Source organism: Maniola jurtina, chromosome 5 (assembly GCF_905333055.1).
Source record: "Maniola jurtina chromosome 5, ilManJurt1.1, whole genome shotgun sequence".
Classification (NCBI taxonomy): Eukaryota; Metazoa; Arthropoda; class Insecta; order Lepidoptera; family Nymphalidae; genus Maniola; species Maniola jurtina.
This window is the reverse complement of record NC_060033.1, coordinates 12950835-12977952: the sequence shown is the minus strand read 5'-3', so window position 1 is coordinate 12977952 and position 27118 is coordinate 12950835. Positions and strand designations below refer to the sequence as shown.

Genomic DNA, 27118 nt, shown 5'->3' with positions numbered 1-27118 from the left:
ATAAAAACAATTTCCTATTTTCGATAAAGAAGAAAAAAAAAACTCAAAAATAAAAGGCTGCTCCTCTGGTATACTCTGTGGGTATACTTGTCACTGTCATTTATCTACTTGTCACTGTCAAAGTCACGTCAACGAAGAATTTCACCCGTGTTGTTGTTTTTATTTCTAAAAATATTTATTTTTAAGTGAAAATGTCTTAATATACTATCAATTATTAAACCTGAAAATGGTAGTAAACGCTCCAGACTCTCCTACTCAAGCTGAAGTCATTTTTGTGATAGAAGCAACCTCCGCAAATAGCGCCTACATAAGTGAACTAAAAACCAATTATATTGTACCTACACTCGAGTAAGTAGCTTTATATATTGTATTTTACACGTTGTTTGTTAGTTATTTTCTTAAAATGTGGTAAACATGTGTTGGTTTCCCCCAGAGTTCGTAAAACAAATTCCAACAAATAACAACATTTTACTGTGACTAGACGCAATGTGACTAGATTCAAATGTGAAAATAGTAAATATTTTAGAAACTACAAGATTACTAGGCCCCTACACTTGTCTCCTGCTTCCTGGTGGCAGTTACAATGCCAAAGTGCAGTTTTTTCCTTAGTAAAAGATTATTACTTAAACAAATGATGCAACTTGTTGATTTTCTGAAGAAGAGGATCTGGTATCAGTCTCACAGCTTATGTTTATTCTCTCATAAAGCTTCAGAACCACAGGCTCTTCAAATAAGAGGCTGACATCTTAACCAGTAAGCCACAACTTACAATATTATATATGATGAGCAGTGACACCATATAAATAATGTAAGTTGTACCACATACCAGGGTCACAGGTTTATTGTAACTACCATACCTTTTCCAAATTAGCTAACTTCTATTATAGACTGCATCATCACTCACCACCAAGGGCTAATTTGTATAAGAAAAACCTTTCAGAACTGACTATTTTTGTGTATATTCAAATTAGCAATATTTTACTATTGAAGATTTAATTTACTTTGTACTGAATTATGTTACAGATACTTTCATGGAGGAGCCTTAGAAGAGGGAGTGGGCAGTGGATCAGTGTATGGCATAGTGGCATATCAAGCGGCCGACTGCCACCCTGGCCTGCCGGTCGCTACATTTGGGCCCTTCACATGCCCTCAGACAGTTGTTGATACTGTTGATAAAATACAGTATGTATCATTGGTACTTTCATGTTTCTATTAAAATGTCATATTGTAACATTTTATTTTTAAATTTAAAGAGCAATCGCAGAGTTTCTTGCTGGTTCTTCTCAATAGGAAGGTCATTCTAAGCCAGTGGTAGATGCATTTAAATAACTATGTAACACTTGTATAATAAAAATGAAGAAGAAGGCAATTAAAGCAGAACTCTGTATCATTAAAGAAATTTTTGCATCTTTTCCTTTAATTAGAGAACAACTGAAATAAAAATGTTAAAAATATATGTTTTTTATAACACCTTGCACTGTTTTTATCAGAAGAAATTGAGCTTTTAGTCCTTATCTTGGAGTTGTTAGTCTTCTATATATCAAAGAAGAGTATTTCTCTTTAAATATTTTTAATACATTTTCTCATAAAGGATGTCTTCTACAACCATTCTATTGAAACATTGAAATATCCAAAATGGCACCCTTGAGTCATAACCTGATATCATCATGTTATTTCCTACAGGTTCATAGGTGGGCATGCAGAGAACCGAGCATGTATAACAGAAGCCCTGACAGCTGCCCTGGCTTGCTTGGAGGAGCTGGGCAGATCCGACATACCTTTACATGTGATACTGCTATGTTGTTCACCACCATATTCTGCATATGCTGGAGGATTGGTGCCTCCAGGTGTTATGAGTTGTAAAAAATATATTATTATAGACCTAGCCTTTTCCCATGTTAATTGGGGTCGGCTCTCCTAACCATATTTCTCCAAGTTGTTCAGTTTTAGGTCGTCATTGTGGCTATTGGGGCTGTTTTAAAAAAATAAATTATTTGTGAAAATAAAATTTCAATACCAATAAATAAAAATTCTACTAGAAGTAAAATACACTCCTCTGTAACTCTGTGAGGACTGAAATAGTGTGGGAAGATATGTTATTTCAATCCTCATTCACGGGCAGGGCATAGACAAGAATGAAATGCGTGATATTTTGAAAATGCATATCTATGTTTGGTACTGCTTATGTTAATTTTTGCAAAACTAATTTTGAAGCAATCTAAATTAATCCAAAATAATAATTATTAGGTAAAGTGGGACTCAAGTTTTGCAATGTTGTATTATTTTATATAGATTATTGATACTTAGTCCTAGCCCTAAAATAGAGAGATTAAAAAAATATGTTTTCCGTTTTTGCTTATTCTTAAAACTAGATAATGAAATGATAAATCATCATCCGATTTAGTTTAGAATCTAGAATAATAAATAATAATGGATTAATCACCTAAAATATCAAGAGCATAACTCAAATAGGAAGTTAATCACCCTCTTCACATACACAAGCCACCTTACTTGCTTTTTTGCCATTTCATCATATATTGTTCCACAGGAGCACCGTCTACAGTAGAACAAGCGGCAAGATTAGTGGGTGAAAGAGGTGCGCAGCTATCAGTCGCTGCAGCTAAAAAGTTACCAGCACTGTTAGCATTGTATGAGCATGCGGGAGGTGAATTACACGCTGCACAACAGAGAAACTATGCTAAGGTTAGCCCTTGTATGGTATCTGATATCTTCCTACAGTGATATCACACTTCACACTATCACACTAATATTATAAAGGCGAAAGTTTGTGTGTATGTGTGTGTGTGTGTGTATGTTTGTTACTCCTTCACGCAAAAAATACTGGGCGGATTTGCCTGAAATTTAGAATGAAGATAGATTATACCCTGGATTAGCACATAGGCTACTTTTTATCCCGGAAAACCAAAGAGTTCCCACGGGATTTCGAAAAACATAAATCCACGCGGATGAAGTCGCGGGCATCAGCTAGTATATGTATATACGTGTCTAAAATGAAGTCGCGAAAAGTCAAAAATAAAGCTTTTAATCTATGGCACTAACTGCTTGGTCTTTAAAAGACATAGATACAAGATTGAGCCTCAAAACATATGTTCTGTTTCGCTGCAATTTTAAGTACCGAAAAAAGAATATGTAAAATCTGTCGGAAGATAGAATCTGCCTTACTCTCTGTTGTGCCTAAAGAATTTTAACTTCAAAAATACAGACATACCAGATTCACTTTTTATATTAATTTCAAAGAAATCTGCTAATTGTAAGCAAATTGGTAATACTAAAAAGCAGAATATACTTAAGTCTAAAGAGAAGATGTGCAATCCGATGAAGCCACCTAGATAGAGTAATCGTGCGGGGTGTGAGTTTTCCAAGTTTCTGGGTGCTGATAACAAAAGTCTTTTTTGAAATTCAAAATGATGGATTTTTTAAAATAATTTGATATGAAGTAATCCGATTTAAAGCCCAGAAAATAATAGATTATCTTGAACAGGACCCCCGGCACCTGGTTCTGCTTCGAGGCTACAGTCTGAAAGAGCGACCGCCCAGTCCTGCCCCGCCGCCCGTGCCCGATATACAGACGGACGTCTACGGGTATGTTTTTATATATTTTCGTTCCCACCTTTCTTTTTTAATACCTTTCAGGGTTCTTTACCCGAAAGGTGCCAATGAGACCCTATAACTAAGCCTCCACTGTCCATCCGTCCGTCTGGCTGTCATTGGGCTGTATTTCGTGAACCATGAGGTAGAGAGTTGAAATTTTCACAGAATGTATATTTTATTGCCGCTATAACAACAGATAATAAAAATTTCGAAATGGTTGCCATGAAAATTAAAAAAAAATAAGTGTAAAATATCTTGTATGCTGGTACGGAACCCTTCGTGTACGAGTCTGACTCGCACTTGATTAAATATAATTCTTATCTAATCTACATCGAGAGTTCTAACTTTTAATTGGATACCTTTAGAAATTTTTTTTAGGAAGTAAGCTTTTGGATCAACTTTTGAAATTTTGAGATTTGCGAGGTCGGCTGGGGAAGTGCTAATTCGTTGAATACCTACTATCATTAAACCACCCTTGTTGTGTGGCGTAGTCAGCCGCCGCCGGTGCGCGGTGCAGTCCCTCAGCTGGCACCCCGCGTGCCGCCGGCGCAGTTCCCGCGCGCCCCCGTCGGCCCGCGCAGCAACTGGCTCGCGCCGCCCAGACAGACCACCTACGCTAACTCCGCTCTACTCACACAACTCGCACAGCCATCCTACCCGCCGCCTCCGACACAGGTAACTTCTACATCCTTAGCACAAAGTCTCTACGTGTGTGTGGCGCAGTCAACCGCCGCCGGTGCGCGGCGCAGTCCATCAACTGCAATCAATCAATCAATCAAGCAGTAGTGCTTATATTCTTTCCAATAAAATAATGTATGGAAATGGAACATTATCTTCATTACTCAGCAATTCAGACCGGACACATTTTATTAACGTTTTAACTGTCGTGAGTTATATTCACCGTAAACTACTCTAAACGACTAAATCTCACTCGAAATTATAGGAGTACTAGATGATGCCCGCGACTTCATCCGCGTGGATTAACGAGCAGACAGACAGGCAGACACACTTTCGCATTCATAATATTAAGTATGGATGTCTGACTAATTTCCTCCTTATTCATGAGCAGGTTTGCGCATGCGGCCTATAATGTTCCACTTGCACCGCGTAAACCTGCTCATGAGTAAAGGAACCCGGATTGGTTCGAAACAGTCTAACATACTCCGATAATTTCGCGTGAGTTTTAGCCGTTTGGAGTAGTTTATCAAAAACTGTCTATATCAATATTTCATTTACGATCTTTATAAAAACATTCATTCCAGACGAATTTGCAGCGAATGCAAATGCAGCCAGGCCCCTCAAACGCGGGTGTTGGCGTGAACCCCGCGGGTGGCGTGGGGTCGGCCGGCCCCGTGGGCGCAGTGCCCGCCATGCAGAGGACGTACATCTGGAGCGGTGTGCTGGAGTGGATGGAGAAGGGTAAAGCGCCAGGAGACCAGCAGAAGGTCACCAAGCATCTGCCGTGTCAGGTAAACTGAAACAGGAACCCTTCAAGTGCGGGGGCCAATATGCTTCCTCATGCGGCAGAAGGTTAAATTCGGTTATTACGTTATCCCAACCGGTTTTAAGCTACTATCTTGATCTTTTTCTTCTGTATCCCTGTTGCCAAACATTAAATCCAAAGTTTTGAAATCCAACACAACTGTTCGCTGCGCTGCCAATTTTGTTAATGGTGTAAATAGTTAATGTTGTAAATGGGGTTGGATTGAACAACCAAGTATTCCAAAGACTAAGAATTTGTATCTGTCTTTTACATAATCTAAGTTTATGCTCAGGAATTCGGTGATCTATGTAATCCTTCACTTTTCTTCTATAGAACAACTAAAAATTTATATGAAGGTTATATCCATAAAATTTTGTAGGTGTCTGCAAACTCAAAGGACGTGGAGCCAGAGCTGAAAGTGGATACATGGCCGACGAAACTACTAATGCAGCTAATGCCCAAGCAGTTGATCAGCAATATCGGCGGACAGTACCTCAAAGACAGCAAATCCGTGCTCTTCCATCTCCAACAGAACGAGGCCCTGGATGCACTCACCAAGGTCATGGTCAGCGGATTTGTGAGTATCCCGTGATCAGAACATCTGTGGACAATACTTCTACAGCAAATCCGTGCCTTTCCATCTGCAGCCGTTCTGCTGTTCTTGATGCGCTCACCAAGTTCATGGTCACAATGGCTTTGTGGGTATCCAGTGATCAGCCGTAATTAACTGTGATCAGAAACGTACAGTTCCTCAAGGATGGTAAACCCGTACTCTTCGATCTGCAACAGGACGAGGTCCTGGATGCGCTCACCACGGTCTCGTTATAGTTACAATGTTTTAAAGGACTTTGAATATTTTAATATTTTTTCTATGCGTGGTCGCTTTTTTGAAAAAAAGCGACCACGCATAGAACCTTTATTAATCAACTAGCTGAAGCCCGCGACTTCGTCCGCGTGGATTTAGTTTTTTCGAAATCCCGTGGGAACTCTTTAATTTTCCGGGATAAAAAGTAGCCTATGTGCTAATCCAGGATATTATCTATCTCCATTCTGAGTTTCAGCCAAATCCGTCTAGTGGTTTTTGCGTGAAGGAGTAACAAACATACACACACACACACACATACACACAAATTTTCGCCTTTATAATATTAGTGTGATAGCTAGCATCAATACAAGAGTAAATGCTAGGCTTTTGTACTGACGACTCCACCAGTAAAATTTTGATAGCTTATATCTCGGAAACGCAACATTTCGGAAGATTTTGTCACATACAATACTTGTTATATGTTATTGTAATGTTGTTGATGCAAGCTATAAATAGGTTTTATGTGTGGCCGCTATTTTGGAAAAAAGTGAAATGGCGGACTACTAGGTAGGCCAAAATCTACGAAGTTTTCCCGTAAAGTTTAAATAACCGTAATATATTATAGTTTTTTCAAGAAAATAGTGTTGGCTTGTTGGCAGGCGGGCTGCGTGCACTTCTCTCCGATGTCTTCGCCCCCTCAATGCGATATCAAAGTGCTGATTCTGCTGTACACGTCGGACAAAAAGGCCTACCTCGGCTTCATCCCCAACAACCAAGCCACCTTTGTCGACCGGCTAAGGAAGGTAATTGTATGTAAAAGGTGTCAAAAATTAATCACGCAAGAAGTAATTTTGGTTTTGAACACAGGTTTTTAATTCAAAATCATCATTTTAATTGATTCATGAAGAATTCAGTATAGGGTTATGTATGGGATAGAATTTCATTTTTTTGATACCCCAATAAGTATTTTTTTTATATTCCACTAGATAGCACCCGCGACTTCGCGGCATTCGCACCCTTTCGGATTTAGGTTTTTGAAAATCTTGAAGGAACTCTATGATTTTTCCAGGACTAAAAGCTTCATAAGCTATTTTGGTCCTGGTAAAGACCTTGTATTCCGGGAAAAGACATATCTTTACTATATATCTGTACCTTTCGTCAAAATCGACTAAAGCTGTGAAAGACTAACAGACAGACACACTTTCGCATTTGTAATATTAGTATGGATATGGATTTTTGAAAAAAAAAAATTACTTAAATGTATGTTTTGCAGATTGCCATGTGTACATTCTACACATGGCAATCTGCAAAACATGCGAATGTGTTTATCAGGTTATCCAGCAACAGAAGCAAAGTAAACTGCTCGCTCCCGTCAGCAACGCTCCAGGCATTCCTCCCAACATGCCGTCTGCGACCATGGCAGGTAATTCACCAACTTCTTCATCTAGTGCCATCTCCTATTGAAGGTTGGCATAATATTGTATATCAAATCTTTGAAAAGAGCAACCGCCGAGTTTCTTGCTGGTTCTTCTCAGTAGGAAAGGCATTCCGAACCAGTGGTAGATGCTTTTGACGATTCAAAAGAACTTGTAAAAGTCTAATTGAATAAAAATATTTTGAATTTTGAATCATTAAGGCTAACTGGATTTTGTTCACCGCTGCTCTAAACAATGATCTTGTACTTGTATTGATCCCCTGGCGAAGGTTCTTAAGCCAGGGTTTTCGTCTACGGCTAGGTCTACGTTTGCCTTTTATCGTCACCAACACTTTTTTTTTATAATATACAAATTCACTGCAGTATGGTTGTTAATTACAGTTGCACTTATGAGAGAAAATATCCTAACATGCATTAACTTAAAGTTACTTAAGACTGATTTTTCAATCGTCAAATCACTTTTATCTGAGGAATAAATTTGAAGTTTGTCATTTTTTCTACAGAAAATCTGTCAAAACGTCAAATTTATTCCTTAGATAAAAGTTATTTGACGATTAAAAATCAACCCTTAAATTATAACAAAATTTTTAAGAACATAATAAGAAAGTACAACATTTTATGATTAACAAAAACCAAGTATGCTTTCAAGGATGGTTGAGGAACTCTTCAAGATAACCCATTGTGTGCGCAAAAAAAAACAGTTAAACTTTGTCTATTGTCAGTGATAAAAATTAATTGTTCAGGCAGCGGTTTAGGCGCAGGCGGTATGCCCTCCGGCTTGGGACTTGGCCAAGGTCTTGGCCAAGCCCTATCTGTACCCAACATGTCCAACCAGCAACAACAACAACATCCACAGGTAGTCACGATTTTTTTTTGTATCTATTCTATACCAAATTTTTCTTTAGATTTTATCATAGACAAATCAATTGTTAAATAGGAAAAATTGTTCAAGATCGGAAAATTTACTATATTTTCAGGGTATGATGATGGGCGGTGGTATGGGTGGACAAGTTAACCAAGTCGGCCAAGTGGGGCAAGTTGGACAAGTGGGTCAAGTTGGCGGCAAAGGTCCCCGAGGAGTCCCCTTGGACGGAATAGAGGCAGCACGACAGCAGAACCTTGAGAAGATCCAGCATCTACAGCAGACCCTGGAGGCAGCGCATCAGCAGGAAGCGCAGTTCAAGTCGCAAATGGACATCATGTCGCATCTGCATGCGGCACAGCAACAGGAACAGCATTACAAACAGCTGGAAGTGAGTCGAAGTGGTCTCTTGAACCAAGTCGCTAAGTAGATGGAGATGGACAAGTATAATAACGTTTTAAGTGTGACGAATTGGCCAAGTATCAGCCTAGATGGTAAGATCGCTAAATAGGTAAAATATCCCAGCTAGCCCAACTCAGCCAAGTTGGCAAAAATGGATCCCGTAAAGACTGTTGAACGAAGGGCGAGTTGATCGAGTTAAATAACATTGCAAATGGTGGTAATTGACCAAGTATGTACCAAGTTTCCTTATAAATGGATTGCCACATAAGTACCCATGTCATGGCCATCTTCGTGACCAAAATACATTTTGTTAAAGTGATATTGAATTGCTTAAAACGCTCATAGCTCCGAAAAATTAGAGGTGCGTGCCCGGGATCGAACCCCCTACCGCCTGAATATGAAGCTGACATCTTAACCACTAGGCGATCCCCACTGTTCCTACAGGCGCATACATTTTGTTAGTGAACTGTTACCTCCATTTTGAATGCATCATCTTTTTTTATAAAGAATATTAGCCATACTAATCATGACTAATACTCCCCTTTTCCCCCCAATTAAGCGCAAAGAGCAACCGCCGAGTTTCTAGCTGGTTCTTCTACTGGTAAGGCATTCCGAACTAGTGAGAGATGCTTTTGACGATTCAAAAGAACTTGTAAAAGTCTAATTGAATAAAAATATTTTGAATTTGAATTTGAAAGCTTGTGCCAGGAGTGGATATGACAATAGTGCAACGGGTGGGGGTTTGAACCGCCGACGTTTCGGAATTCAATCCGCTTCTCAACCGTTGAGCTATCAAGGCTTCAAATCTTGTGATTGTGTATTGCAGGAGCAACAGCGCAAACATCAGTTGCAGCAACAATTGCAGCAACTGCGCGGCGCGGGGCCTCGCCTGATGCGACCCCTCATGCCTACCAACCCCGGCCTCCGACATTTGCTACAGCAGGTAACCTAAGGGGCCCGATATATGATAGGTTCTGTATCAACAATTCCGTCAATAATGAGTAGACCCGTCCCCTTATCGCATTGGCAGACGTCAATACAGACGATAGGGTAGGCAAGGGACAAGATGGTACACTTATAAATCACACTAATATTATAAAGGCCAAAATTAACGCCAAAACAACTGGACGGATTTGGCTGAAATTCAGTATGGAGATAGATTATACCCTGGATTATACACATAGGCTACTTTTTATCCCGGAAAATCAAAGAGTTCCCACGGGATTTTTAAAAAACTACATCCACGCGAACGAAGTCGCGGGCATCAGCTAATATAATATATAGGTAATTTCAAAAACCAATTGGGTTTATTGTAGGAAAACGCAAGAAGTAAACTATATTCGTTACGTTTAAATTACAGAGGTGGGCATCTTGTGCTCTACCTACCCTATTTAAATGCCAATGCGACAAGATAATGGGTCTTTAAGGTGAACGCATACTTATCCGAGCCGAACGCGTCGAACGAGCCGAACGAAACGAATTTTAGAATCCTGTTTATGAAATCTCATGAAACCTCGCACACTTCCCCGCGTCGAATCGTCCGAATCGGAAGTAGATTTCACATAGAGAATTCTAAAATTCGTTTCTTTCGATGCGTTCGGCTCGGATAAGTGTGCGTTCACCTTTATAGAACACAATTTCTCCTCAGAATAACTCATCTAGTACATAGAAGTCTTTAATATCTACTAAGCCAAAAAGCTATGTACAAAAGCATTTCACTGTAAATCATCTTCACCTAGTTACACCATAATCATGTTAATTGCTTCTTAATGATTCCCTTATTTCTTTAGATTTACTATTCATTATGTCAACTTTTTCTTTATGAGCGTTTTTACTTTGAAAGGAGACAGGAAGAGAAACAGGACATATCGCTGACCTAAATCTGTCTCGTTTAAATAAAACTTAAGTCTGAGCAAAGTCAAGGGTAAGCGCGGAGGCTGTTTGGGTGTGCGGAGCGTCCCCACCCCAATTGCTATCTCGACCTGTCGCCACTCTATACATTTCAGCATAAGATGCATAGATTCGGTAAAAACGCTCATAATTTATGTAATAAAAACACAGCATGTTCTCATTAAAGTGCAATTTCAGTTTTAAAAAGGGTTTCAACGTTTTTGTATGGAACCTAGCATTCCTAGGTCATAAATGTCCGCCATTTTGGAACAACCTCGTTTCGCCGGCCAATGATAAAACATATTATATCAATCGACGGAGTGTGATTGCAAAAATGCAGTCAGTGATGAAATATCTTAAGTGATATACTTTCCAAGATATGAATAAATGAATGAATATACTTTTATTGTACACCACAAAATTAGTACAGAAATAACACATACAAAGCACAACAAAATATAGGCAGGTAGATACAATTTGGCGGTCTTATCGCTACCTAACGATATTTAAGATAAGATTTAAGATATTTGCGTTTAAAACCGTAGAAAAATAAAGTCTCGTCTCGTCTCTCTCGTCTGTAAAAATATTTTAAAAAAATCAGCGTTATCTGTGTGAAATGACGTCACCTGCGCGCGGGAAGTGAAATTCAAATAGACGTACCAAGCGACGCTTACTTTGAACGAAATGAACAACTGTTTGTTGTTCGTTATTTATCTGTCTATATTATGGCATTAGACTTTAAACTCTATTACAATAGTAATAAAGCTTAAAATCTAATAAGAGAAGGCAAGGTGGCATAGACATGGATCTAAGACAACACACAAAGGCGGCCCGCGTAGATCCATGTCAAAACAGACTGGAGGTTCATTGCTTACTGCTTTATTTTTCTATGATTTTGAACTCAAATATCTTAGAAAGCATTTCATCACTGAACACTTTTTGATTGTAATCTATTAGTCTATCGATTGGCAGAATGTTTTATCACTGGCCGCCAAAACGACGTTTTTTTCTAAAATGGCGGACTTTTAGGTACGCCAACTACATTCAATGCCCTTTTAATTTAGTAAATTAATAGCTGAATTAGTTTCACGAACTAAATTATATACTCATTAGAGCATGCTATGTACTACATACTCTAAAATTAAAGCGAATTATCATTATAGTCAAATACTAGCAGATTATAGTCAAGTATTAGGCAGAATGGTTAATTCACGCTATTCAAAATACAGGGTGAAATGTATTGCTATCCCTTTCATAACGCTCCTTGCGAAAAAGGATAGCATTAGATTTAAACCGATCAATTTAGTATGTTTTTGACAGAATAACCACAGTGTCTAACCGGCAATTAATGCTTAAAATAATTATCCTGCCAGTAGTTAAATATTAGCTTTTAAAACTTGTTCTTCAATTCAAACTGAAAGTGGCCACTACGCTAGTGGTCGTTTTATAAAAGAAATATCCTGCCACTGGTAAGAATAATAAGAATTAAAAAAAAATGATATTCTAAAGTTTTACCTTAAAATATGAAACTTTACGTTTAAATAAATAAAATATCGGAGTTAAAACTCTGATTGTTTTTTAAATAGGGGGAGGAGATTTTTTATTAGAACTTGAACCTTATCAGTTTGCGTTAAGGATTTTTTAAAAGCTAATAACTTTACGAGGGGCGATAATTCTTTTTATTTATGTGGCCATTGTTCTAGTCATTTCTGTTGACTTATATGTGATAGTTCGCTTTAAGACATTTTTTACGCACCTATTTAATCAGTGCTTTAATTCTCACCTCAGCTGGACGCTTAAAAGCAGGGTTGGCATTCTTTTAAACACGTTTTAAATTAAACATGTTTTTAATCCTGGTTATTAACTAATTTGTAACTTTAAACAAAGAGGTTTTGTTTCTTTAACTGTTTTTTTCCAGCCTTGCTTAAATGGTCGATCCTAAATCATTTCGATGACTCAGCGCATAAAACTGCGAAGGTTAAAATTGTTGTTATACTTTAATTTGATCGTTTTACTGCTTTTATGAAGTCATTGGGATTTTTTTTAACTGATTTTTGAATAAATCTTATTAATCGTTGATAAAAATGATTCTTTTTAAAGTGGATTATTGCCAAATTGGGAGACAAAGAATAGGAAGCTAAGGTCTGGAAAAACATCTTAGTTACTCTCAAGCTCTCTCAAGTCTATACTTCAAAAATTATATTTTTGAGTGCCATGATCTAATATGTACAATTTGCAAATATGCGCTGAGGGCATAGATACCTAGATAATAGATATATAACAGTACTAATTACATAGTACGCTAGATATGCATTTGACGACGTGTAGTTTAATTTGATCGTCAATTTTGATTCCCGGTACGCTCAGTGGAATTTGAATCGGCATAAAATTAACTGTCATTTTATCTGGCATGCAATGGGGATGATGCCTATGTCAAAAATAAATTATTTCTTAATAATCACACTAATATTATAAAGGAGAAAGTTTGTATGTGTGTGTGTGTGTGTGTGTGTATGTTTGTTACTCCTTCACGCAAAAACTACTGGACGGATTGGGCTGAAATTTAGAATGGAGATAGATTTTACCCTGGATTAGCACATAGGCTACTTTTTATCCCGGAAAATTAAAGAGTTCCCACTGGAATTTTAAAAAACCTACATCCACGCGAACGAAGTATCAGCTAGTTATTAAATAAAGTGTCTTCCAAAATTCGTAAAATCCGCATTTGATGCTAGTAATAATATTAAATTATTGATTTTATTTAAAAAAAGTATGTTAAATTACGTCAAATGTTATGACGTCACATCTGTGAATTTCACACAAGCTCCCTTATTAAAATAAGCAAGCGTTTTGAGTTTGATAAAAAGTCGCTGATTTGACTAGTAGTCATCCCTATTTTTAGCGTTCTATGTAAATAGTATTATTATATGATGTATGGCTGAGGGTCTCTTCACACTGGAGGCGTTTTCTAGCAACAGCAGGCGGCGCGCGGCGGGCGGCCTCACATGTGACCTGGTACACGCTAAGTAATGCTTCTTTCCGCTATTACCTATTAATTTCCTCCGAATACTGAAACGCTGCTTCGAACTTATTAGTATTTTAGGTTACTTCGTTGTTTAACGACATATAATGTAAATAACGAACGTAGTTACATACCACGATTTAAATTAACAAATTATTTCAAATTATTTAAGTATCGTGTTTTGCCATTTTGCTCACTATTAAAAAGTTAAGCGCATCTGATCTCGTAAGTGGCGATTACAGTATTCGGCCGATATATAGAGCCAGATTGTGGGAGCAGAATTATAAGTACGAACGAGGCTCAGAGTTCGATTCCTGGCAGCAGGAATTTTGAACTAGAATATTTCTAAATAAGCTCTGGTCGATTTAAAAAATATTGCAGAAAATTGCGAAAAACTTGCAGACAGACAGAGACTTTTGCATTTATAATATTGATATGGCTACAGATTTTCAAAATTGTTGATAGATAACACTCCCACAATCTTACCCTATATGTTAAACTTGAACTATTTCCTAAAATCGTAATAACAAAGCACCACATACTAGTTATGTAAGTTATATAACTAGCTTGACCCCCCCCCCCCCTTCACTTAAATAGCTAAACTTGTTTTCTTTTGCCAAACCAATTAGAATTCATTCAATAGTGCACCTTGCGATTCATTTCATAGAATTCATACTTATTTAATCTTTTTCATGGATTTATCATTCAGTCTTTCCATTTTCATATTTCATTGCGTAACAAATAACAAAATATAAGTACAAAGTATTTATAAGAAATTCAGGCCATCGCCTAGTGCGCCTGACCGACCCTGAAGGTTTGAACACAAGTACTCTGTATTTAACAGAAAGTAATGCCAATATACGATGACAAATGTCAGAAGTAAAATATTTTGTACTATAGGTACATCTCGCAGATACATCTCAGACTGTCCGAATGTTGTTGGATCGGATTTAGATACTTTTCTGATATTCAAATAGTGGGACAGAATTTTTTTTTGTCAATTTCTGATATGTGTTTGGCTTATATACAGACTGTTCACTGTAACTTGTCCCTTGCCGTCATGTTGGCACCATTGCTTTGTTCGCTTTATTCCATGGAACTTTTTTTTTCTCTCGTCTGGCTTTACAAAAATTAGCCAATGTCAGGGGCGCCGACTCCGTGGGTGCTCGGGTGCTCCAGCACCCACGAGAGGTAAATAATGGGTGCCGAGCACCCACAACTATGAATATCTAAAAAAAAATCTCATTTTCATCTTTTAACAAACGCGATCTAAATAATATACCTACCTAAATAATATAGGCATGTGTGTGCACGATGCAGCATTTAGTATGAGTACAACGCGCAACGGTGCGGCGGCGGCGGTGGTGGTACGAAGTTCCCCAGGTCAGCTAGTACTTGACATAAATAACAATTATACAAGTAGCCAAGTATGTCATTTAAAAAGCTGGAGCACCCACGGGAATTTGAAAACCCGGCGCCCCTGGCCAATGTGATGTTTGTAGTTATTTACAAGTTAGGGAAACTATATAAGTATGGAATTCGTCTGTGCCGGCGCTCGCCGACATACGCACGTGCCCCCTTTAGAGCGCTTCCCAGTCAGTTCCACCACCAAAAACACCAGTAAAACACAAAACCCGGCCACTTTTAACAAAAAAAAAACACTCCAAAAACGCAGAGCACGCGCGCCAGCAAACACCAACACACAGACAGTATCCATGAAACTTAGGGTTTATTATTGTATGAACTGCAATGGTGCCAACATGACGGCAAGGGACAAGTTATAGTGAACGGTCTGTGGTGTTGCATTATTGTCCTTGTAACGTGTGATGATTCAATGATTGTTGTGGTGTGTGCAGCAGCCGCAGTACCGGCCGTCGGGCGGCGCGGTGCGGCCTTCCTCCTCGCAGCAGTTCGACGATGTTTCCAATTACGATTTCATATAAAATATTCTAAATAACCATAAACGAACGTGTTTCATTTCTAACTTCCCATTCATAGCTGTCTTCGAATTGAACCGCCATTGTAAAGTAGTGCCATGGACCTAAGTAGTGCTCTCAAAATAAGATTAGGAACGTCAATGACCTCGACCTGTCAACTTCATTTCAAAGTATATGCATATATGAGTACCTACCTACATAACTTTTTTAAACTTTAAGGTGACAGTGAATGAACTTTTTTTTTCTCTTTACATTACAACAGCATACTTTCAATTTGTAACTAAACATCGAGGCTTCGACGTAACTGGCAGGCGTCAAATGCTATCTACATTTGACGCGAGGTTGGCTATGAAGCAACTTTTTTCCTTACGTCCCTAGCCTAATATTTGTCAGATGTCGATTCAGGATCAAAACAGAATTTCCTGACTCTGACTAGGTCTAGGTAATCTGCACAAATTGTAAGGATATGCCAAACATGTTGTTTCCAATACCTAGGTAGTTAACCTCCATACATAGATAAATGATTAAGCCTGGTATCCAGCCAACCCTTAGAGTTCCTTGATCTAAGAGTGAACCAAGTTGGATTGTATTTCTGGTTTTAAGTAAAGGACAATAATGAAATAAAATAATTAATTTGAAAATATATGTATATTTCCTTAAAAATTAATTCATATTAATTAATATACAATATATTATCTGGAAATTAAGTATATCTATGTCGAGAATACAGAATGAAGTATATAACATCCAACTTCTAGCACCTAAGCGAAACACACTAATATCTATGTTCCAAAAATATACAAGAAAAGATATGTAGCATATTATATTTTGAGACATTATTCATTACATACATTAATTAAAATTACGTGTTATTATAATTTATTAAATATGGCAATATATTTGGGCTGTTTAAATTTCAGAGCATTGGCATGTACGCAAAAAAAACTGTCAATCAGTAAGTCACAATCAATACAAAATGCAAAAAAAAATTTTTTTTTTTTTACGAAAATTATAATGTATGGATACCTAAAACAATTGAGTACAATTTTTAAATAGCAATCACAAGACCTTATAAATTAATCTTACTTAATAAAAGTACAGGATCTATATTAAATTAAGATACAAAATATTATATAAAATTCTAAACACGAAAGAAAGATGTCTTGATACTTAAAAATACCTAATTATAAATATTTTGTTATTTTTGGAAATGTATACAGCCGCTATAAATATACGCATTCAATTTTTTTTTGTGAAATCAAATAACATTTTTAATAAAATTATTGCCTCATAAAGCGCAAAATTGTTTTTTTTTTTTTAATGGCAATTGTCTAAGTCCAATATTTTGTTAAACAAGTAATTATGATTAAAATAAAATTTAAGTCTTTTTGCTTATTTCTAAAACAATTTGGCGACACTTGTAAAACGTGGTTAATGATTTTTTCTACCAAAAAAATATATTTCCAGTTGATTTTTTACTGCTGGCAACATTACTTAATTTTGTTAGGAAAGCAATGACGCTCATTGCTTTCCTAGGATAAAATTCTGAGCTGTCAGTGCGGAATATGTATAAACGATTACCGTAACGATACCGCGTTGCTTACTATAGTGCGTTTCATCGAACAGTACCTATGGCGTTATGTTGGCTCCCCTGTCTGTCCAAGTCATTGGCACCATATTTGCATAAGACGCAGATTTTGTTTATTTTCATTTGATTTTCCTGAATGAATGAAATGAAAATCAAATGAAAATAAACATAATCTTCGTCTTCTCATGCCAATATGGTGCCAATGACCACCCAACAGACAGGGGAGCCAACATAACGCCATAGGTACTAATTCGATGAAACACACTATATCTACGCATCTAAATGTTCCCTTCTATCATTTTTTTCGATGTTCGGTAAGCTTCCGGTATTTAAACCGAACACATACCGAAACTATGCCGATGACATGCCGATTAACCAGGCAACGTCCTTATTGTAATAATTATTGTACTGTTTGATTTCTTTAAAAAATATTAAATAAATTAATTAATTAAATAAATAAATGCAGACACTGATTCACAACAATCTAAACATATTTCTACAGTATACATTATACAAAAATGCTGTATTTATACTATTTATATGCCAAAATTCTATAAACTTCTACTAATATAAAAATATGTTTCGATACATATATATTATTTTATTATTATTGTATAGCTGGGTCGCCATACATGATCAATTGCTCGTATGGCTTGACACCTTCCGGTAACTTCACTTACAAAATAATGTTATTATTATGTTAGTAACACTAAGTAGTAAGTTGAGAGTGAAGTTAGCAGCATACTATAGCATTTGAACAAGAATTTAGTTAATTTAAAAATCGAACATAATTGGAGACATTTGGAGACCTAGCATTGTATTACGTATATATTGGGTTAATATAATTAATGATAATAGAGTAAAAATGTTAAGGTGTCATTCTATTTTTCCTTAGCGTATAGCGTAGCGTAAGAAAGTCATATGCGCCAGCTATAGCGTGCCGCTTACGACGATCTTACATTGAAACAGTGATACAGGTATAAAATCAAAGTTGAGAACGTTACCGTAGTATTAGTAGTAGTAGGTAAGTGTAGAACGGCGTTAGGCATAATGCGTCGTTACTCAAAAAGTGAACTGCTATTTACCTTTTTATAACTCATATCAATAAAGAAACGAAGCAGTGCTAATCATTCTGTCTCACTCTCACGCAAGACACAGGTGTGCTGTGTAAGTGAGATCGAATGATTAGTACTACTATTCTAGATCCGTTTAATTGTTGCAGTAAGCTAAGGAAAAATTGATTATTCTTATAAAATTGCTATTCTTATACCAGTATCATTACTTACCTACACAATTACTACAATATGGTAATTAATAAGTAATATAAAAATGCTCCAGACATTAACTACAATTATAAGTAATATTGAAATCAAACTAAACCCGATAGGTATTTATTTTATACTAAAAATATAATTTATTTAAATTAGAAACCAGTTTGTAATTAATTTTGGACACTTGCTCAGTAATAGTCTTGGCTTTTATCACTTTTTATAAAAACTACTATATAAAGTTAGAAGATTACTTACATCAAAAAAAAGAATTGAAAGATAGTCTATTTGTATCTCGCTCGCACAAGTGATTTGTATAATATCTATAATCACACATGCTATCTATAATCATATATACATTATTAAAATAAGGCGACGATTGCATTCTGGATAAAAAATTATATGTACGTCATGCTATGGCTTGTTAAGTATCTAGTTTAATAATTAAGCTCCTAGAACCCAAAGCCATAAGGCCAGTTAAAACAAGTGTAAATTAAAAAAATTTAACATCCCCGTCAAGTGAAGGTTACAGGTAACTAGAAAAGAGCTGATAACTTTCAAACGGCTGAACCGATTTTCTTGGATTATAGCTAAGAACACTCTCGATCAAGCCACCTTTCAAACAAAAAAAAAACTAAATTTAAATCGGTTCATTAGTTTAGGAGCTACGATGCCACAGACAGATACACAGATACACACGTCAAACATATAACACCCCTCTTTTAGGGTCGGGGGTTGAAAACAGTAGTCCTGACAATTTTTTCTAGTTAAAATACCCAACCAAATACCTACATACATATTATATCATTACTAATAACTTATTTGATCTAGTAAAATTTTAAATATTCGACGAAAAGCCTAATATAAATTCATTATTTCCAAAGAAATGCTTTCTTTGTACATCAATACACATAACACAGTGCTCAAACTAACAAGTATTAAATAAGACATTTGATAACCCCCAAAATGTACCAATTTTAAAGTTTTTTTTTCTCCATTTTTTAAAATGATTTCAAAAATCACAAACTTTTCTTCTTGCCTTTGTCACTGCACAGATGGTCGTTACCAATTCGCGTCATTATAAAAACAGACGTATTTGGTTAGCGTTACAGTTTAATTTACATTGTACTGGTGCTGTCAGAGTCTCACCAACGTTGATAAAATTTCAGCCTCGAAACCCTTCAGCGTTGCAGTAAAATGGACCTTAATTGCCTGTTTTAAAGCTCATATTTGTCCATACATCTACAGCTCGCACTCCAAGCAAAACGTTGCGAAATTAAAATCGGTGGTACTGAATTTTTTTACTTTAAGTCAAAGAACTTTAGGTCCATTTTACATTGTCATTATTTTGTCTCGACTCTTGAATGCTATCAATGATGACGAGACGTAAAATCTCATACTAAGCACACTGTATGCACGATTAGCTAACTGTACCAGTATAAGAACAGTTGATAAGATTTGCCTTTCTTTATTTGAAACTAAATAAATGATGGCGGCGTCTTCGTCCGCGTGGACTTTGGGTTTTCTTTAAGCTACCTCTTTACCAAATTTCATATAAATTGGTTAAAAGGATGGGCCACTAAGAATCCGGTGGAAAACCTTTTATTTTCCGGGATAAAAAGTAGCCTATTTTCGTCCCCGGGAAGAAAACTAACTCTATACATTTCATCAAAATCGGTTAAACTGTTCAGCCATGAAAAACTAGCAGACAGACAGACAGACACACATTTTTCATTTATAATATTAGTATGGATCCGTGTAGTTAAAAAAGTGCAGAGTGAGTCTGACTGGGGCCTGACTCCGTCATCAGAGTTTGACAGCGATAGAGAAGTACAATTCCGAGTAAAGCAGCTTTCAAAAAACAGAAACCACATTAAAAAAGGTCCAGTCATGTAAGTTACGACGCCATAAAGATAAGAACGCTGTATAGGCGTCGCCGGGGTTCAAAAATACTAACAACCGAATTCTGAAGCATCAATTAATTGTTAAGACAACCTCTTTTAAGATCACCTTAATTATTTATCTACAAGAGATTTTTTCGTTTGTAATTTGAAAAATTTTTACTATTACATATTATATTATCATCATGGTCAAATTGACAAACTAGCAAGTTCAAGATCCTCTTAAGAAATGCTCTTCAGAATTCGGGGTTAAAAAGTATTTTTTTTAACACACATTAAATTCACATTCACAATTCATCTATACACACTATGACACTTTAGCTTTGTCACTCTCGCACTTTTCACTTAAACTATCTTCTTTCTCAGTCTTCTTGATCCCGTTCTGGCAGATCCCGTTAGTGTGGGCGATCGTTTTCGGCCTTTTCTTGGGCATTTCGTACACCCTTTCTATAAGGGCATGGAGGATACTTCCGGGTATCCTTTGGTGCTCTTCCACTAAATCTTCGATTGCGGACGCAACCTGGAAAAATGAAATTTTAATGAATAAGCCGACGTACTAGTATGTTCAATAGATCAAAGAAGGCTAAAACATATTAAGCTGATTTTTCAAAACTCCACAACATTTTGCTGATCATAGTGGCTTAAAATATCGTAAAATTCTGTAAACTCTGACTAGGGTGTGAGATGGAGAATATGATGTACGTACCTTCTTCTGTAACAGTTCAGGCGTGTTCGCGGGGTCGTAAGGTATAGCGGGTCCGAGGTGGGTGACGAGTTTGACGGGGAAGCCCCCGTACACCGGCGCTAGTGGGATGCGCGTGGCGGCGTAGATGCGCAGACAGATGCCGCGCAACCAGCCCACTGTGCGGAACGCCTCGCGAACGTTCTGTGTGAACATCGGCACTACCGGCTGTGGAAAAAAGAGGTGTCGTGGAAGCTACACTCTATCTCGCTCACTCATATGAACAATTTAGGATCTGCCCAGCCAATGAAATCGTAAAATATAAAAAATCGAAAAGGAAAAAAGACCGTGAAAAAGTTACTATAGTGTTGCCGTGTTGTAGGTACATAGGCCAATTAATGAGGATTGAGATTGAATAGATGAGAATTGTCCTATATTTGGACACTGGACAACCATCAGCTTATTTAAGAGAGAGTTATATATAAGCTAGGGTCACATCACAGTCAAAAGTATCTAAAAACTTACCACTTTCGCCTCGAGAGCAACTTTAGCGAACCCAACCCTGGTCTTCCAGTTGAGCCTGTAGTAGTGATCTCCGAACTGAGCCTCGTAGACTCCGCCCGGCGCGATGGCTAGAGAGTTGCCCGCCTTGAGCACTCCGGCGCAAGTCTGCACTGTGCCTGGTATCACGCACAAACCTTCCAGAAGGGACGCCCAGCCTGGAATATGAAAAACTGTTGTAGTGCGCGAAAATTTTAACTTTTTTTACATTTTTAGAGTTCCGTACCTCAAAAAAAAACGGAACCCTTATGGGATCACTTTGTTGTCTGTCTGTCCGTCGGTCCGTCCGTCAGGTCTGTCAAGAAAACCTATAGGGTACTTCCCGTTGACCTAGAATCATGAAAGTTGGCTGGCATGAAGGTAGGTCTAATAGCACAAGTAAAGGAATAAATCTGAAATCCGTGAATTCGTGGTCACATCACAGAAACAAAAATTAAAATAGAATAGATTTTTATTCAAATAGACTTTTACAAGTGCTTTTGAATCGTCAAATAATTAACCACTGGTTCGGAATGCCGTTCCTACCGAGAAGAACCAGCAAGAAACTCGGCGGTTGCTCTTTTCAATTCTTCAATTTACAATGTGTTTCAATTTTCAAAGTAAGATAACTATACCAAGTGAGGTATCATATGAAAGGGCTTTACTTGTACATTCTAAAACAGATTTTTATTTATTTTTGTGCATAATAGTTTTTGATTTATCGTGCAAAATGTCGCAAAAAATACCCGAGAACGGAACCCTCGGTGTGCGAGTCCGACTCACACTTGGCCGGTTTTGAATTTGTGGATCTCCCTGGTACAGTGGCGAGCACTGTGACCTTAAAAAGGACCCGGGTCAAGAGAACATGTACTCACCGGGTATTTTGAACATGAAGCGGTCCGCCACGGTGTGCATGAGCCGCCTCCTGAACAGCAGCAGGCGCGCGGTGAAGTAGTACATGTCGATGGGCAGCGCGCCGTGGTAGAAGATCAGCAGGAACGGCCCGTCTGGGATGTTCTCGATACCTCGGATCTCGTACCCTGGTGTATAAAGAGATCTCGTTAAACCTATACATATATAGGTTAGGTTTAAAGATATTTATTCTCATAAAGACATAGAAAAGTCATTCACATGAGAACTTAACTCTAAGAATACACTATTCGCCATTTTATTGCATAAATAAATAGTACTCATTCAATGCATTTATCGAAGTAACTTGAATTACTCATAATGTGAGCAGCTAATTCATAACACATATATTCAAAAAACATTAAGGCTCTGCCTTTCTTTTCAAGGCTCTCACACTAAGGGTAAAATCCCGGTCGAAGTGTCGGCTAATATTATAAGGCTAAGCGTATGCTAAGACGCAGACGACGTCGCGTAGTTCAAGGCAGAGCAGATTTAGCATCAACCTATTGTGAGCGTAGGTATACTGTGGCGCAGGACGTGCGACGCAGAGATGTGTCTGTGCTGCTCTGCATCGCGTTGCGGTTCTGGTACAGATATCAGCGCGACGCGTGCACGTGAACTCAGAAACATTATTTTTTGTACTAACTAGAACAACTCACTGTGTCACTCAGCTGCGTCGCTCTTGGCGTAAACAGCGCCTCAACTGCCCTACCCTGCAAAATCTACGCTAAAATCTAAGCGTGTGCTGTGCTACGCCAGCATACACATAGACTAAAACTGTCTTGCATTGAATATTGTAAATGTGTCGTGAATAGATAAAAATCTGTGCCTAAAATGTGTACCTAAATTCTATGTTTTACATAAAGGGGTATATTACCATGCCACAGCCAGCCATGCGCGTCCCATAGAGCGCAGACGGCGAGTCGAGCGGCTTGCTTCCAGTCATTGTGGTTGACGCCTTGCACTATTCGCAACCTGAAACAATGGCCGAGCTTATTTTACATCTTGAAAGGAGTGCACTAGACCTCTTGAATTAAAATTACCAGTATTGATACCCCGGAATAGTACCACAAATTTCAATTTTAGCTGTTGGAACCACTGAATTCAGAAAGGTAATTTTAGGGTAAAGTGTGGCAAAGGGATTTTATTACGAAGCCTCGCTTTCGTCCATCCGTCCGTCTGTCTTTCAGCGGGTTGTATCTAGTGAACCGTAATAAGAGAGTTGAAATTTTCACAGAATAAGTATTTCTTTTGCTGCTATAACAAATAATAAAAAGTTCAAAATTGCCATCATGAAAATTAAGAAAAAGGATATTTCTCGTAAGATGGCACGGAACCCTTCATGTGAGAGTGAGAGTGGCCAATTTTTTATTTAAAAAAAGAAAATAACGGTTTCGTAGCGGTGTCAGTTTCTTTCTTCCGTCGCATTCGCACACTCGCTTATAGCTCAGCAACAAAACTATCCCAACTACACAATCGCTTATCGTTGCTCGCCAACTCGTTTCTAGTTTTTAGCTCAATCCGTCTCTCGCTCATCGACGGCAGTCGGAAAACTTAATCCTCAGATTCGGTATCTGAGATTTAATCCATCCTAAATCTGTTTGTATTTTACAAACTGATATTACTAGAACATACTAGTTTATATATAATAATCTATTTAACATATTATATGAAAAAACCTTGTTTTGTCTACAAAATTATCACAAAAGTCTGGCCGAGTTATTCGGGAATCCGGTTCCATTAATATATTTTTGTTATTTTAATTGGACTAATTATAATTTATATTATACTAGTAATTATCCATGCGAGATGAACATGATCAAGGTAATGAGGTAGTAAAGTGAGGAGATATAAGTTTTTATTTACGCCTTATCAGACACTGCCATTTAATATAATTGTCGAGTGTCTACGGCAGTCTTCATTCAACTCTAATGTACTGACGAGTAATGGGAAATTAAAAAAAAAAAAGAATATTAGCCATGCTAATCATGACCAATACTCCCCTTTCCCCTCCAATTAAGAGTAAAGCTTGTGCCAGGAGTGGGTACGACAATAGTGCAACGGGTGGACTAATCCCTACCACGGTCTGCTGCACCAGACCAAATTGCGACACCCAAAACTGGGTATCCATGTATTATTCCTGGAATTGCAATAAATTGAAATTGAAATTGAAATTGAAATTTAATTTTGGGCTAGGTACTGTAAAAACTGCTCAGTAGCACTAGAGTGTCCTTCCTTTGCCCAGAAACAGTAGATTTACAGTAATGATAACTAACGGTTTCGAGTTTCGACGATCGAAACAATCGCACGTTGATCCAATCATTTCTCGTGAGAGACGCTACACAGAAATCTAAAATACTAAGTACCTTTAAGGCAAGACCGCAAGAATGGATAGGTATCTTCTAGCCAAGTTGCACCCTTACGTTTCTTTAAGCTAATAGTTGTCGTCAAGTGTCGTCAACTTGTAATTTAAAATATGAGACAACTAGCTGAAACCCGCGACTTCGTTCGCGTGGATGTAGGTTTTTTAAAATTCCCGTGGGAACTCTTTGATTTTCCGGGATAAAAAGTAGCCTATGTGCTAATCCAGGGTATAATCTATTGCCATTCTAAATTTCAGCTCAATCCGTTCAGTAGTTTTTGCGTGAAGGAGTAACAAACATACACACACACACACACACACACACGCACACACACACACACACACACACACACACACACACACACACACACACATACAAACTTTCTCCTTAATAATATTAGTGTGATTTACAACCTCTCGCACTGCCAAGGGTCACTGGTAGAGATTCTTTTAGAGATAAGTGCTTCGCTGTCCACTTTTTCTTTCTTTTTCTCTTTATTGGTAAGTACAACTTTCGGTATAAAAGTAAATAAATAAAAATATATATTTTAGTTTTCTCGTCCTCTCTACCCCATAACCCTTCATTTGAAAGTACATACATACATACGTACACAGTATATTGTGTAGATATACTCGTAGTGTTGCTGAACGAATGTTAGTATGTAAAGGTGGAGCATGCTGCTGGGCTGGTGTAGATTAACTAGATTACTAGACAATACAGCATTGTAAAGTCGAAATCTCCTGAGGATGCTCCGGTGTCGGGGCGAAACGTGCGTCGAGAGTAGTGGAAAAGTCTTGTGTGGTGGTGCATGTGAGTGGTGGTGGCAGTGCTTGCTTGGGAACTTGGCTTTATTGCTTGGTTGGGGAGGTAAGCGGTGCTTAGCTTGTAACTGCATGTTTGACCATACAGATTTTTTCTGTTGGCGGATTATAGCAAAATAATTTTTAACTGTTTCTTGCTAAACATGAACTTCCGCAAAGTAACGCCTGATTCTATCCAATATTTAGTATGTAAAGGTGGAGCATGCTGCTGGGCTGGTGTAGATTAATACGTTGATGACGACTGGCTGGCTGATGATTGGCAGTAGAAAGAGGTCAGCCACTAAGTGTCCTCCTTGTTAACGTAGTGTTAGTGAACTCACCTGTAGAGTCTGTAAAGGTGGAATATGATACTGCTGGTGTAGATGAGGACGATGATGACGGCGGGTAGCAGGAAGGTCACCAGAACTGGCGTCAGGAACCACGTCAGCCACAAACTGTACTCATTGTCCACGTACTCAACTGCAACAAATAAATAACAATTATAAACGATCAGAAGATTCGTTTTGGAACTTTGGAGCTTGATGTGGATTTTTTTTTTGTTGTTTTATATGCTTTATTGTAAATGTAACGCCACACCGCCTCAGCCAATCGCAACGCGCCAACGCCAACCAGACTATCCGAGTCAAGCCGAGCCAAACGCCGGCCAATCATAGTCTAGCGGCCATTGAACGCCAACGCCAGCGCCATTGACAGCCGAACGCCACTCAGCAACAACTGCCGAATGCCTTCGGTGGGGATAACGCCATATAAAGCCATGCGAGCTCATTTTTAGGATTATTATTGTATCGTACGCATTATAAGCTGAAATACTGCCGGTTTGTGTAAATAAGTGTAATAAGTGTGTAATAGATGTGTAATAAGTAAATAAGTGTATTAGTAACAAATATATGAGAGTAATTATTAGTGTGTTGAGTGAAGTGATAAAATAAATTAGTGCGATTATACTGATTTGCTCTTTTTATTTAAACCCACTGTTTCATCTCAGAAGTGGGATTAATAAAGAAAGTTATGATGCATAATCGCGCCAATTAACGATTCGGCAAATACATGCCGGCTACTTTGTTCCTCCGCAAGAGGGAAACGAATCACCGTGTAAAAATCAAGCGACAATGAAGATCGTCCACTTCTGGGGCCCGGAAGGTCCTTAGAAGAGTTTTGAACCGGAGGTACATTCATCTGCAGCGTGCATGGTTTCTACGCCCGATGGCAACCTACCCTCAACTTCTACGCGTAATAACTGAGGTATGATCCATCCATTATTCCATTTCAAATTTTAATCCCGTTTTTAATGATATTGATGCATAGTGTAATGAGGTTGATCGTGTTTGTAACCTCTACTGATGAGATGACCGTGAAAGGTTAATATTGCTAACACCCTGTTTGAGGTTATGAAATTAGTATTAGGGCACGCGGGTTATGATAGGTGGTCATTATACGCTCGCGGATAGAGTGAATGGTTTGAGTGATAGCTGAATCTAAAAATATAACTATAATTTGTGGCATATCTGACCGTCAAATAAAGGTTTAGGTTTAAAAACGTATTCTCATAAAAAAAGGTCATTTACATGAGAAAATAAAGTTTACAATATTCGCCATTT

At 37.7% G+C, this 27118-nt stretch overlaps 2 protein-coding genes across 7 annotated transcripts in view; one reads left to right on the top strand and one right to left on the bottom strand.

Moving 5' to 3' along the window:
* The first annotated feature begins 122 nt into the window (after nt 1-122).
* On the top strand, nt 123-15473 carry LOC123865199 (mediator of RNA polymerase II transcription subunit 25-like). 5 transcript variants are annotated; one of them, XM_045906075.1, is made up of 15 exons: nt 123-348; nt 1024-1182; nt 1684-1847; nt 2549-2703; nt 3503-3603; nt 4104-4287; nt 4875-5081; nt 5475-5672; nt 6560-6703; nt 7233-7323; nt 8079-8191; nt 8313-8588; nt 9426-9542; nt 13462-13504; nt 15371-15473. In XM_045906075.1, the coding sequence occupies exons 1-14, from the start codon at nt 227-229 to the stop codon at nt 13498-13500; spliced, it is 2070 nt and encodes a 689-aa protein (XP_045762031.1). In that variant the 5' UTR covers nt 123-226; the 3' UTR covers nt 13501-13504; nt 15371-15473. The 5 variants fall into 5 exon arrangements, with proteins under 5 accessions (XP_045762031.1, XP_045762030.1, XP_045762029.1 ...); XM_045906074.1 differs by having other exon boundaries at nt 15368-15473; XM_045906073.1 differs by having other exon boundaries at nt 13462-13515; nt 15368-15473.
* A 3595-nt stretch (nt 15474-19068) lies between these two features.
* Nucleotides 19069-27118, bottom strand: part of LOC123865208 (transmembrane protein 68) — a 32239-nt gene continuing 24189 nt past the window's right edge. For both annotated transcript variants that reach the window (XM_045906091.1, XM_045906090.1), the window contains exons 2-7: nt 25841-25979; nt 23214-23311; nt 22303-22467; nt 21413-21606; nt 20912-21115; nt 19069-20725 (exon numbers count right to left, since the gene is read on the bottom strand). In XM_045906091.1, coding sequence (XP_045762047.1) covers nt 20513-20725; nt 20912-21115; nt 21413-21606; nt 22303-22467; nt 23214-23311; nt 25841-25979 — 1013 coding nt within the window. In that variant the 3' untranslated portion in view covers nt 19069-20512. The remainder of the gene's footprint in view (nt 20726-20911; nt 21116-21412; nt 21607-22302; nt 22468-23213; nt 23312-25840; nt 25980-27118) is intronic.